This window comes from Rhinopithecus bieti, unplaced genomic scaffold (assembly GCF_001698545.2).
Source record: "Rhinopithecus bieti isolate Rb0 unplaced genomic scaffold, ASM169854v2 scaffold_4658, whole genome shotgun sequence".
Lineage (NCBI taxonomy): Eukaryota > Metazoa > Chordata > Mammalia > Primates > Cercopithecidae > Rhinopithecus > Rhinopithecus bieti.
The window spans coordinates 1,006,989-1,021,650 of NW_016804523.1; the positions used below are offsets into that span (position 1 = coordinate 1,006,989).

The 14,662-nt window shown below is 39.9% G+C and overlaps 1 protein-coding gene across 13 annotated transcripts in view; it reads right to left on the reverse strand.

Moving 5' to 3' along the window:
* PLCB4 (phospholipase C beta 4) overlaps positions 1 to 14,662 on the reverse strand; it is a 425,441-nt gene that overhangs the window by 16,185 nt on the left and 394,594 nt on the right. For all 13 annotated transcript variants that reach the window (XM_017868901.1, XM_017868899.1, XM_017868893.1 and 10 more), the window contains 3 exons: positions 11,325 to 11,440; positions 7,310 to 7,385; positions 4,992 to 5,167 (listed from right to left, as the gene is read on the reverse strand). In XM_017868901.1, the coding sequence (XP_017724390.1) occupies positions 4,992 to 5,167; positions 7,310 to 7,385; positions 11,325 to 11,440 (368 nt within the window). The remainder of the gene's footprint in view (positions 1 to 4,991; positions 5,168 to 7,309; positions 7,386 to 11,324; positions 11,441 to 14,662) is intronic.

Sequence of the window (14,662 nt, forward strand, 5' to 3'; positions counted from 1 at the left end):
TGAATGCCTTCTGCTAGCTTTTGAATGTGTTTGCTCTTGCTTCTCTAGTTCTTTTAATTGTGATGTTAGGGTGTCAATTTTAGATCTTTCCTGCTTTCTCTTGTGGGCATTTAGTGCTATAAATTTCCCTCTACACACTGCTTTAAATGTGTCCCAGAGATTCTGGTACGTTGTGTCTTTGTTCTCATTGGTTTCAAAGAACATCTTTATTTCTGCCTTCATTTCGTTATTTACCCAGTAGTCATACAGGAGCAGGTTGTTCTGTTTCCATGTGGTTGTGCAGTTTTGAGTGAGTTACTTAATCCTGGGTTCTAATTTGATTGCACTGTAGTCTGAGAGACAGTTTGTTGTGATTTTTCTTCCTTTACATTTGCTGAGGAGTGCTTTACTTCCAATTATGTCATCAATTTTGGAATAAGTGTGCTGTGGTGCTGAGAAGAATGTATATTCTGCTGATTTGGGGTGGAGAGTTCTGTAGATGTCTATTAGGTCTGCTTTGTGCAGAGCTGAGTTCAAGTACCAGATATCCTTGTTAACCTTCTGTCTCATTGATCTGTCTAATATTAACAGTGGGGTGTTAAAGTCTCCCATTATTATTGTGTGGGAGTCTAAGTCTCTTTGTATGTCTCTAAGGACTTGCTTTATGAATCTGCATGCGCCAGTATTGGGTGCATATATATTTAGGATAGTTAGCTCTTCTTGTTGAATTGATCTCTTTACCATTATGTAATGGCCTTCTTTGTCTCTTTCGATATTTGTTGGTTTAAAGTCTGTTTTATCAGAGACTAGGATTGCAACCACTGCTTTTTTATTTATTTTTATTTTTTGGCTTTCTATTTGCTTGGTAGGTATTCCTCCATCCCTTTATTTTGAGCCTATGTGTGTCTCTGCATGTAAGATGGGTTTCCTGAATACAGCACACTGATGGGTCTTGACTCTTTATCCAATTTGCCAGTCTGTGTCTTTTTTTGGGGCATTTAGCCCACTTACATTTAAGGTTAATATTGTTATATGTGAATTTGATCCTGTCATTATGATGTTAGCTGGTTACTTTGCCTATTAATTGATGCAGTTTCTTCATAGCATCAATGGTCTTTACAATTTGGCATGGTTTTGCAGTGGCTGCTACAGGTTGTTTCTTTCCATGTTTAATGCTTCATTCAGGAGCTCTTGTAAGGCAGTCCTGGTGGTGACAAAATCCCTCAGCATTTGCTTGCCTGTAAATGATTTTATTTCTCCTTCACTTATGAAGCTTAGTTTGGCTGGATATGAAATTCTGGGTTGAAAATTCTTTTCTTTAAGAATGTTGAATATTGGCCCCCACTCTCTTCTGGCTTGTAAAGCTTCTGCCGAGAGGTCTGCTGTTAGTCTGCAGGGCTTCCCTTTGTGGGTAATCCGACCTTTCTCTCTGGCTGCCCTTAACATTTTTTCCTTCATTTCAACCTTGGTGAATCTGACAATTATGTGTCTTGGGGTTTCTCCTCTTGAGAAGTATCTTTGTGGTCTCCGTCTTTCCTGAATTTGAATGTTGGGCTCTCTTGCTAGGTTGGGGAAGTTCTCCTGGATGACATCCTGAAGAGTGTTTTCCAACTTGGTTCTTCTCCCCGTCACTTTCAGGTACACCAATCAAACACAGATTTGGTGTTTTCACATAGTCCCATATTTCTTGGAGGCTTTGTTCGTTTCTTTTTACTTTTTCTTCTCTAATCTTGTCTTCTCACTTTATTTCATTAATTTGATCTTCAATCACCGATACCCTTTCTTCCACTTGATTGAATAGGCTATTGAAGCTTGTGTATGTGTCACGAAGCTCTTGTGCCATGGTTTTCAGCTCCATCAGGTCATTTAAGGTCTTCTCTACACTGTTTATTCTAGTTAGCCATTCGTCTAACCTTTTTTCAAGGTTTTAGCTTCCTTGCGATGGGTTCAAATATGCTCCTTTAGCTCAGAGAAGTTTGCTGTCACTGACCCTTCTGAAGCCTACTTCTGTCAACTCATCAAAGTCATTCTCCTTCTAGCTTTGTTCCATTGCTGGTGAGGAGCTGTGATCCTTTGGAGGAGAAGAGGTGTTCTGGTTTTTAGAATTTTCAGCTTTTCTGTTCTGGTTTCTCCCTATCTTTGCGGTTTTAGTTATCTTTGGTCTTTGATGTTGGTGACCTACAGATGGGATTTTGGTGTAGATGACCTTTTTGTNTGTCACGAAGTTCTCATGCCATGGTTTTCAGCTCCATCAGGTCATTTAAGGTCTTCTCTACACTGTTTATTCTAGTTAGCCATTCTCTAACCTTTTTTCAAGGTTTTAGCTTCCTTGCGATGGGTTAAATATGCTCCTTTAGCTCAGAGAAGTTTGCTGTCACTGACCCTTCTGAAGCCTACTTCTGTCAACTCATCAAAGTCATTCTCCTTCTAGCTTTGTTCCATTGCTGGTGAGGAGCTGTGATCCTTTGGAGGAGAAGAGGTGTTCTGGTTTTAGAATTTTCAGCTTTTCTGTTCTGGTTTCTCCCTATCTTTGCGGTTTTAGTTATCTTTGGTCTTTGATGTTGGTGACCTACAGATGGGATTTTGGTGTAGATGACCTTTTTGTTGATGATGATGCTATTCCTTTCTGTTTGTTAGTTTTCCTTCTACTATCAGGTCCCTCAGCTGCAGGTCTGTTGGAGTTTGCTGGAGGTCCACTCTAGACCCTGTTTGCCTGGATATCACCAATGGAGGCTGCAGAACAGCAAATATTGCTGCCTGATCCTTCCTGTGGAAGTTTTGTCCCAGAGGGGCACCCACCTATATGAAGTGTCTGTTGGCCCCTACTGGGTGATGTTTCCCAGTTAGGCTACACAGGGGTCAGGGACCCACTTGAGGAGGCAGTCTGTCTCCTCTCAGAACTCAAACATCATGCTGGGAGAACCACTGCTCTCTTCAGAGCTGTCAGACAGGGATGTTTAAGTCTGCAGAAGTTGTCTGCGGCCTTTTGTTCAGCTATGCCCTGACCACAGAGGTGGAGTCTATAGAGGCAGTAGGCATTGCAGAGCTGCAGTGGGCTCCACCCAGTTCGAGTTTCCTGGCCACTTTGTTTACCGACTCAAGCCTCAGCAATGGCGGACGCCCCTCCCCCGGCCAGGTTGCTGTCTCACAGTTCGATCTCAGACTGCTGCGCTAGCAGTGAGCCTGGCTACGTGGGCGTGGGACCTGCCAAGCCAGGCACAGGAGAGAATAGCCTTGTCTGCCGATTGCTGAGACCTTGGGAAAAAGCATAGTATTTGGGCGGAAGTGTCCTGTTTTTCCAGGTACAGTCTGTCGTGGCTTCCCTTGGCTAGGAAAGGGAAGTACCCTGACCCCTTGTGCTTCCCGGATGAGGTGATGTCCCACCCTGCTTCAGCTAACCCTCCTTGGGCTGCATCCACTGTCCAACCAGTCCCAATGAGATGAACCAGGTATCTCAGTTGGAAATGCAGAAATCACCCATCTTCTGCATCGATCATGCTGGGAGCTGCAGACCAGAGCTGTTCCTATTAGGCCATATTGGCAGGAAGCCCATGGATTTATTTTTTAAAGTATTTTAGTAACTAGGTCATGATCTCTTCAAATGACTTCCTAAGCAATTCAAGAATTAGTATATTTTGTTTTTTCCTTTCAGATAATGCCTACTGTTGTGAGCTAACGCTTTTTTCTTTATTCAACAATGTAAAAGAAGATTAGACAAGTGCTGTGCTGTATTCCGTGAAGTATCTTTGAATAAAGGTAGGCACTAAAATTTGGCATTGTAGCAATCATCAAAGGCAGAATGATGAACACACCTTTCTGCATAATAAATCAAGAGCATTTCTAAGGAAAAAAGAAAACACAACTTCTAATCCTATAGGAGTAAATAGAATGCTTTAAAATGCATGGGGGTACAGCACATTATCCCACAGAAAATGGAGTATGTGAGACCTCATTTAGTTACCTCAAATAAGAATTGGAAACCACAGCAAAAACACTTTGTTCTTGTGGTGGTATCTGTCGCTCCAAAGTAACACTGGGAATTTGGGCATGCAGCCAGATAATTTATGCAGTTGGCATTAAAAACCCTTTTTGTTTGATTTATTTGTATACTGCTTCTATTTTCTACTCCTGTTGTGTCTCAATAGACCCTAACTGTGGCATATGGTAGGCACTAAGTGAGAACCAAGCAAGGGGCAACCGAGCTATGATAAAGATGTAACAAACACCAACCTTCTTCTGCTCAAGGATAAGTCCAGCTCATGGCTTGCAGTATTTCAAATGCAATATTCACTTTGCTGAAGTGGGCACAGGGCAAAATAAACTGATACTTTGCTGTTTCTTAATCAGGTCTATCTTTCCAAAATTCACAGAAGTCCTAACACTGTAAGGAAGGGAAAGGGAGGCTCTCTCCACAGGTAGCCATTAAATGATCAGAACCTGGTCACTCTAAGAACTCAACTGATTGATCTTTATCTCTCCGTGTGTCTTTTCTTCCTAAGAGACTCCAGATCATTCTCCAAAGGCCAGTTCCAGCCTTACCATTCTGAAAAGTCTCTGTGACCACCGTGAAAAGGTAGAGCTCCTCTGAGCTGGATGCCCGTAGTGCCCATGACATTTAAAAATATGTGTCATATGCTACTTTGTTATCTGATTTAACTTTTCACATGGGTGTAGTATCCTGTCAACACCTGTAAGCCTTATGATGGTAGGGGCCATTTCTTGTTTCTTTTTTTAAAATAGAGATGTCTCAAACTTCTGGGCACAAGTAATCCTCCTGCCTTGGCCTCCCAAAGCACTAGGATTACAGGTGTGAGCCACTGCACCTGGCCCGTGGTGGCCATTTCTTATAGCTCATCTTGCTCATAATCAGCCATATGATGAGATACATGAAAGAGCTACATGCTGCATGTCAAATTGATTTCACTTATTACCTTGGTTCTCTCTTATATACACAAAATCAGCTTTTGTTTTTAAAGATTAGATGTTAACTCTGGAGATGGCAATTCCCCCACCTGTCATGGGACAGTTTCAGCTGCTGGGTTTGTTGCTCGTGGGCACTGATGAGTAGCTTTTTCAGCAGCTCACACTGCTGGCTGAGATGCAGGTCTCGGATTTCTTGCTCCTCAGCACTGTGGGTATTGATCATTTCTGACCATTCCTTTGTGTGCTGTGCTACAATCTCTTTGACCTGTTTGGAAAAAAGGGGACAGTGCCATTGTAATCCTCATAGGTCAGGTATGAACCCAAAAGCACAACATTATTCAGATGTTTCAGATTCCTCCCACCAATTTACTTGGTGAATCATGAGACACCTATAACCACCAAAAAATAATATGTATTAATCAATGGGTAGCAGGAAGTTATTGCTTATTAAAATAAATCAATTGCTTTGGCTCTGAATAGTTAACTGTGAACCCTTATTTCACTGTCTCACACACTTTGTTTTGTTTTCTGTTTATTTGTTTGTTTTGTTTTGTTTAGACAGTCTGCCTCTGTTGCCCAGGCTGGAGTGCAGTGGCATGATCTCAGCTCACTGCAACCTCTACCTCCTGGGTTCAAGCGATTCTTCTGCCTCAGCTTCCCAAGTAGCTCGGATTACAGGCATGTGCCACCACGCCCAACTAATTTTTGTATTTTTAGTAGAGACAGGTTTCACCATGTTGGCCAGGCTGGTCTTGAACTCCCAATCTCAGGTGATCCACCCACCTTGGCTTCCCAAAATGCTGGGATTACAGGCGTGAGCCACCACACTCAGCCACCACTCTGGTTTCTGCAGGCCTTGGGCTCCTTTACCAATTCCATCAGGATTATCTTTATCACCTTAAGTTTTTCCAGCTTCACTTTCCGGGTTTTCAGAAGATTTCACATGTCTGAATAGAGAGCTGTGTGTACTTTTATTTCTGGATCATGACTTACTGTGTCACCCTGATAGACAGTAGGGTAGAAAGTCTTCCCCACCCAATATCCAAGCTCTTTGCAATGGGGTTTTGCAGTGCCTCTTGTCAAGAGCTGGAGTCTGTTTCTCCAGCTCCTTGAATCTGGGTGACCTGTGACTTGCTTTAGCCAATGAGATAGTTGCAAATGTGATGCAAGCAGAGGCTGGAAAGTACCTGCCCTTCTGCTATGCTTGGATCCCTGTGGCTACCCTGTGACTGAGCCTGTGCTAGCCTGCTGGAGGTAGATAGGTCATGTGGGAAAACAACCAACAGCCAGCCAACTACCAGATATATAAGTAAGGCCATACGCCCCCGACTGACTGTAGATACACAAGTGTCTCCAGCCAAAATGAGCAGAAGTACGGCCCAAATTTCTGACCCACTGAATTGTGACCAAATAAACTGTAGTAGTTGTTTTAATGTGCTGTTCATTGACACAGTTCATTATACAGCAAAAGCAAACTGATACTGTTGCCAAGGCTTCTCTTATTGATGCCAAGCATCTAAGAATCATGACAGTTTGCACGACTACTAATTCCCAAACATTCCAGTTAAGAAGAGATAGGTGCTGAATAACTCTTAAAGACACGTGGCTTACTGCCTCTATAGAGTTCATGCCCTACAAAATATACAGCCACCAAGGAGAACATCTCGAACAGCTTGGCTGCTCCATGCATGCAGCAGGGCCACTGGGCCAGATGACACAGCTGCATATAGATAGATGAGGCTGGCTGGTTCGACCACAGCTATTTTTGGGAGCTTTCTTTAACAGTTGTTGTTGGGGTTTTTTTTTTCCTTTTCATTTAAAAACTATTATTCCTGGAAGAACTGTTTTTGTTCTTAACTGGGACTTAACAATTAGTTCCTCAAATGCCCACAAACTTGATTAAAGTCTCTCAAGCTCCTACTTTCTCCTGTCTTCAAGAAAATGTGAGTAATTAGGCTTCTCTTTTAGAATATCACCTCTTAATTTTTTCTCATCCCAAATTTCCATGTAAAATTAGGATGGAGTAAGTATCAACTACCAATTTGGGCGGTTTTCTGTCCTATGTTTAATGTTATTTCTATAGGGAAGTATATTCTGTATTTTATATAATGTTTCCTTTTAGTATCTTCATTTATTGTTTTACTTGATGCCTCTGAGGCAGGCAACATAAATATTGTTAGTATAGTTCAACAGACAAGACAAAAGAAGATACTCCATGAAATGGCTCTTAAAGCCAGTGAGACTGAGGCAAATATGAACCCTGGGCTCCCCTGACATCTCAGATCAGCTGCAGGCTACTAGACCAGCTCTGGGCTACTGTTATTTCTGATTTATAATAGGTACTCCTTCTAAAAAATTACAAAGTGTCTTCTGCAAGTCACTGCTACAAAAATGGGCATTGTCTTACCTTAGATTTGTGATCTGATGTCAGCGTCTGAATTTTAATTTCTGTTTCTTTTTTCATTTCAAGACAATTACTTCCCCTGAAAATGGAAAGTTGAAAATGCATGCCAGAAATTAGATATTTTCCCATTCCCATGGGTCTTTGCTACAAAGCTTTCTGATGAAGATAATATATTCATCAAATAGGAGATGTCATGGCTTATTGGGCAACACTGGTTTTTCTAGTAATAGATTCACACCTTACAAAATATTATCTGTTTCATGATTACTCAATTCAACCACTACACAAAGAGGCACTTCAAACCTAACAATTATTTCATTGTTAAGGGGCTGTTGTCAGTTTCCATTTTGGTTCCTGTTTTCTTCAAGCTATTTTCACTTATTCAATAAAATATTATTTGGGATGAAAACTGGAAAATAGGTCCTCAGCCTTGAAGTGAATTTTCATTCTTCCATTTGGTTATAAAGCCAGATTTTGTCTTTTAAATATGCCAGTGAAGGAGAAAATAGCAATCCTTGGCACCATAGGGCAATTTTTGCTTCTTATTCTATTGTGAGTAGGAAATATATGCTAGGCGAGTGTCCAGCAACTATTACTGCTTATTTCAGTGATTATGTCTTCCTTTTGGAATATCCACGTTGCTGCTGAAACAAGAACAGGTCCTGAGCTTCCTCTTTAGCATGTATACTCTAGGTTATTATAGCTCAAGTGAGAATGCTTCATTATAATATAATTCTGAGTTCCTCTGAGAGAATCATTACTCTAAAAATGTAAGGTCTCGCATCAAATCTAGCACTTCTCAATGGCTGGCACTGAGCAAGTTTCTTCCCTCTTCTTTTATTCGGTGAGTTTGCAGCACTGCCAAAACATTCCCATGACTTAATTCTAGACCAATCTTTCACAGTAAATGCAATGAGAGATTTTATTCAACAGTCTCATCTGTGGGTATAAGGGTATGCACTTGTAATATTTATATAAAAATCATGATTTTATTTTCCCCTTTCTAGTCCATCAACCTTCTTTATATTCAGGCTATGCAAAATAATTTCCATAATTTAGAATTTTCCCAAGTTTAGCTTGTCTTTCCTTGTCCCCTCATTCATCTTTTTGCCATCACCTTAAAGATCCTTGAGTGGAAAGCATATGAGAGGTAGTCATTAGCTAAAGCTGGAAGCACTTGAATAAAACTTCCCTTTCCCAGGTCAATCGTTCCTTTCAGCTGAGTAGGTAAGAGTAAGGGAAAACCTTTCATTTGTTTCAAAAACAGATCCTCCATGAGAAAGCTCCAAGGACTGTCACAGTTTCCCCTTTCACTAACTCAGTTGCAGTTAAAAGTCCAGGGAGGCTGGGTACAGTGGCTCACGCTTGTAATCCCAGCACTTTGGGAGACCAAGGTAGGTCGATCACTTGAGGTCAGGAGTTCAAGACCAGCCTGGCCAACATGGTGAAACCCCATTTCTATTAAAAATACAAAAAATTAGCCGGGCGTGGTGGCATGTGCCTGTAGTCTCAGCTACTCAAGAAGCTGAGGCAGGACAATTGCTTGAACCTGGGATGTGGAGGTTGCATTGAGCCAAGATTGTGCTACATCACTTCAGCCTGGGCGACATAGCAAGACCAAGTCCAGGCAATCTTGATACCACGGTCAATATTAATGATGAGAAACTCTCCTCAGATATGGCTTCCAGAAGAAAGTATCTGATGTCTGATTTTGAAGTACCTTTTAATGTATTGCTAAGATTCTGCTGTTTAGAGTACTTGGAAATACTCTGTGTGGAGAGCCTGGTAGGTAGGAGTGCTGCATTTGACAGCACAGGCTCAGGAAGAAATCTATAGATTAGACTTTCCCAGTCTCACCTACATTTAGGATAAAACAAGGCTTTATTTGTTGAGAGACCTCCAAGAGCACTCAATAGCCTGTTTTGGGGGTTAAGTGTCACACCAGGAACATTTCTATTAACCATCAAGTTTATAATAAGTTACATTTTGATCCCACATTATCTTTGAGAGTAAAAACAATCATGAGGTAAAGATATAGTTTATCAGTTTTTTAAAAAAATTTCTAAAGGTAACACTCATGATTGATTGAATCCAAAATTGTACTATTATTTTAGCAAAGAAATTTACTCTATGGTGCTTGCGTCTGAAATCTCCTTAATAAAGATTTTTGGTTTCGTTAAGCCAAAACTGTGTTTCTAAATAAACCGATCCACAAAAATGCGTGAAACATTTTTTGAAAAGGTATCTTGTAAATATAAATAACCTTATTCTTGGAGAGTACTATAAAGTTGTCAACAATTTGCTCCTTGGTATTAGAGTCTATGTCACCATCACTTTCAATATTATAGCCTAAAATGTCATTAAATATGAAAAATTAATTTACAAAAAAGAAATAGGCCAAAGCTGATGTGGTTACAATCTAGAGGAATCACAGCTCCTCAAAACTTACTGCAATCACTACCAATATTGCCACATGAGCTCTGAGGTGGGTGACTCACTCACTTAAAATACAGATCAAAATGTTTTCTAAGCAACAGGCACATTTCTGCCTCAATGATACACAGTGAAACCTGCCGGGAAAACAACAGGCAGATGATACATAATAACAGATGCTCAATAATCAGTGCCTGATTTGTATTTTCTGAAAATACAACTTTAATAAAATGAAGGTACCTCTCAAATAGTGAGGCCTGAGTCCAGGGCAGGCATTTTAGTTACCCACCATTTACTCCTCAAGCAAATTACATTGGTTTCATGCCATGAACTTAGATCTTCGGATCTGAAATTTCAGCAATATGAACCAATGTCCAAGAAAATTATAACCACCATAATCTGTTCTGCTTTCAGACCTTAATTTTCTGGGTATATCTTGAGTGACTGTTAAAACAAAAAAACAGAAAACAAAAACCAAACACCAAAAAACCCAAGTACGAAAAAGAAATCTCATTCTCCTTTTCTCTCGTGCCAAAGGTTGTGGAAAACTAGAAGACATCAGCAGGGATTGAAGGAAAGAGATAAAAAACAGAGAGAACCCATGGAGAAGGTCAAAAGGAGGAAAAATAATTTCTCAGATAAATAGAACGTATGCATGGTCTCACGTAATTTTCCCCAAAGTATTTATAAAGGGAAAAAAGTAACCTGAGAGTGCAGAAACCTGTCAGATACCACCTTAACCACATCATCCAGGTTAACATCATCAATAATGGGACACATCAGTGTCACCCCCCAACTCCCCAATATCATGGACTGAGAAGGAAGCAGCATCGCTTCCGTGGTGCGCTGGCCACAAATGCATAACCTCACTCTCATCATGAGAAATATCAGACAAATCCAAAAGGAGAGACATTCTACAAAACAACTGACCAGCACTCTTCAAAAGTGAAAGTCACAAAAGACAGGGAGAGATTGAGGAATTATCATATACTGAGATGACAACTAAATGCTATGTGCAATTTTGGAGGCGATCCCAGAGTGGAAAACAAGCACACCGTGGAAAAACTGGCAAAATGTGAAAAATCACTGTGGCTTGGTTAATGGTATTGCACCACTGTTAGTTTCCTGGTTTGACAACTGTACTATGATTATGTGAGATGTTAACATTTAGGGAAAATGAATTAAGGGTATAAGGGAACTCTCTGTACTATTTTGGCAACTTTTCTGTAAATTTAAAATTAGTTCAAAATCAAAAAGGACAATCAATTCTCAGAGTAAAGAGGTATTTTTTTCAATTATTTGAGGCTAAGCTTTCTTTCTCATATTATAACTAATTATGATGAATTAAAATATTTCAGAATCTCTGCTGAGAACCTTCCCCAAACCAGAAGCTACATCCGCTCATTGACCTGTTATGATGTTAGAGCTTTAAAATGAATGAGTTTCTTACTTTCCAGGGATAATTTTTAATGATGAAAATCAAGTCAACACTAAGTTCTTCCTTGACCTAAACAGCAGCAAAACTGTGGGAAAAGACAAAATATAAACATAGAGAAAGTCTTCAGAAGGAAATAAACAGTATTACCCTTTCTTCTTCATTGCCTTCTCTAGGATTTTCTCATGAGTCGACTTCTCTTTGTCATACTGTGCCACAATTTTGTCAACTTGCGTGCAGTGTAGCTTCTGCATGGTACTGTGCTCCTGAACAAGAAGGATTTGCAGTTACGAACTGGACTCTTAGCATGGCTCACACCATATAGGGCTGGCATAACTTTCCAGCTTCCCTAGAGTCTTCATTTAGAAAGTCAAGGAGTAACCAAATCTGAGAACGGTGCAGATTCCAGATCTCTCATTCAACACTAGTTTTTTTGTCCAAGGGCATTCCCCACTTGGGAGTCTCTAGCCTCAGTCTAGTGAACACGCCCAATTCAAATGCACCCCTGCTCAGCAGTGGGTAGTGCCAATCATCTCGAAGTCCTTTCTTCTACACATACGCATCTCTGTAGTATTTCCACCCATTCATCTCTGTTCTGCTGTTTGAGGCATGTAATTAGCCTACTGCCCCTTCCACACATTAGTCCTCAAACATGCAAGTTCAGCCACCATATTTCTTCTCTTGTATATGCTAAATGTAACTATTCATCACGTGACATGGTTTCTAAACATCTGCACACTTTGGAGCTCTTGAATGCCATCATTATATAACGAGAGTCATCACTGTGTTTGTCACCAGAAGCTGAATTTGAATCTACATCACTTAATATTTTCACTGGCTTACTTATCTAGATGCAGTTTATGAGGATGAAGTGTTCAGGAGCTATGGTCTTCTGTTTTACAGACATTTAAAATATTTTCCCATCTGCCTCACATAATCATTGAAATTGGGGCTGCAATGCTTTGGAAAGTAGGTATTTCAATATAAACATTATTTCTTCCTGGACAAAGAAAAAGGCATTTGGCTACAGCCCATGACTTATATGAGATCAGATTTCTTTAGCTGCTCAGCCTCCCAAGCACAGAGGAAATCAGTACGATCAGAAAGTTCCAACTCTAAATGATACTTGATGTTATAGCCTAATCTTATTCTTGAGAACGAGAGAAATGGGATGCTATTCATGACTGGAATGGGTGTACCTGTTGTTCTGGTTATATAACCCCTCTCACAGTCATCTTTCCTTTCACTTATTGAAAAAAATGAGTGACTTAATTTAAAAGCAAATTTATTTTCTTTCTAAGGTAGGCTTGACTTTATGCAAATCTAATTCATCAACTTCTTTTAAAGGTTTCATAACATATAAATGGGGAAGGAATTTTTAAGTATTTACCAAGACTTCCTTAATTTCCCAGCTATTAAGTGAATTAACACAGGACTTGATATACAATTCATTTATATACAAATTCCCTAGAAATGCATTCATGCACAAGGCCTCAGCATTCTTGTCTTTAGGAGAAGGAGTGGAGAAGGGTGATGTTGAATAGGAAGATTCTCAACATAGGAACTAAGAGTGGGGTCAAAGGCTAGGTGGACTTGCTGTGATCTGGGCTTACGGTAACAATGTCTTGCTTAATTTGTTATTGGAATGCCCCATAAATCTAGCCATATTACCAATGTGTGTGCAGCTTTATCCAATAAACACATTTCAGCCAGAGCTTCTGCAATGTGGCACTGGGTTAAGGACATGCATTCTTCAGTCCTGGGGCGAGTCACTTACCTTTCCAGAGTATGCTCATCTTTATAATTGGGATAGTGACACTTACTTCATAGGGTTGTTAGGATTAAAAGTAAATCTAATGTAAATCACATTTTAAATGTGTGTTACAGCTTATTCCAAACACAGTGACATACAAACCTATCTATACTATTCAATACCCATGATAACATACAGAGAGTGACTTGAGACAGGGATATCAATCAGACTAATTAAATCAATAAATCTTTCCTCCACACTTGATCTACTGCTCCAGGAATAGAGGAACATGTTGATGTATCCCTGAATATATTTAACTACTCTTGTAATACCTTGGTACCTACTAAAATGCCCTCCTCCTAGTCTTCTTTCTAAGATTTAGAAGTCATTATGGTTGACGAAAAAATAACACGAATGTTAATTTTTCCTGGGCAAAAAAATAAATAAATAAATAAGGGGCTTTCTGCAAGTCTCAAAATATATCAGAAGTGCCACAGTCCTATATTATCTTGTAAATATCATTGAAATGAGGGTAAAGACTATTTCTTTAAATATTTTAGTGCAGAACAGGAAAGTGGAGACTTTGAGGCTTGGAAATAAATTGACACAGATCTTATCCTAAGAAAATATGTTGGTGAACCTTATTAATCCAATTAGATATGAGGAATGGGGCTGTTTGTACCACAAAGTTGTTTATGATGGATTCAACTCTATGTAATATGCCCTACAAGGGCAGGGCGGGTCTTTTCTCTTTACCAGTACATGGCACAAAGCTTGGTACAAAGTAGATGCTCAATAAGTATTTATTGCATGAGTAAAAAGTCTGCATGGGAAAATAGCAAGAGGTCTTAGACTGTGGTCCCAGCTCAGCCAATAATTAACCAACTGCCCTTGTGTAATACATATAAATCTTCCCAGGCCTCAATGTCTTTATTAGAAAACTAAGTTAGGGCTGGACGCAGTAGCCCATGCCTGTAATCCCAGCACTTTGGGAGGCTGAGGCGGGTAGATCACCTGAGGTCAGGAGTTCAAGACTAGCCTGGCCAACATGGTGAAAACCCATCTCTACTAAAAATACAAAAATTAGCTGGGCATGGTGGTACACACCTGTAATCCCAGCTACTCTGGAGGCTGAGGGATGAGAAACACTTGAACCCTGGAGGCAGAGGTTGCAGTGAGCCGAGATCATGCCATTGCATTTCAGCCTGGGCGACACAGCAAGACTCCATCTCAAAAAAAACAAAAAAGAAAAGAAAAGAAAAGAAAACTGAGTTAGGTACCTTTGCCTAACCTAATTCATGAGTTGCTTATGAGGTGCAAGGTTACCCAACGTACGCAGAAATAATTTGAAAAACTGAAAGCATATTGAATGAAAGTGATTACAATTAATGTCAGTAACAGGAAAGCTGGTCCTGAAAAATTGTCTCTGTTTCTCTTTTTACTCAAAACTCCATCCCTGTGCAGTAGGTAGTGATTGCTGAAGTGTTTCGGGATAACTTGATTCCCAGACACCACTTCTCCTTTCAGAAAGAAATGGGGATCCTAATTACTGATTTCCATGTGACTCCGGTCAAGTCTCAGCTTCTTGTGCTATAAAATGAAGGAGGCATGAAATGATCTCTAACTCCATCTTAGCTTAAAAAAAAAAAAAGTCCATTATTGATTTTATTCTTTTGGTCCTTAGTTAAATCATGAAAAACTATGGAAGAGACATACATTTCTCATTCATTCAAGC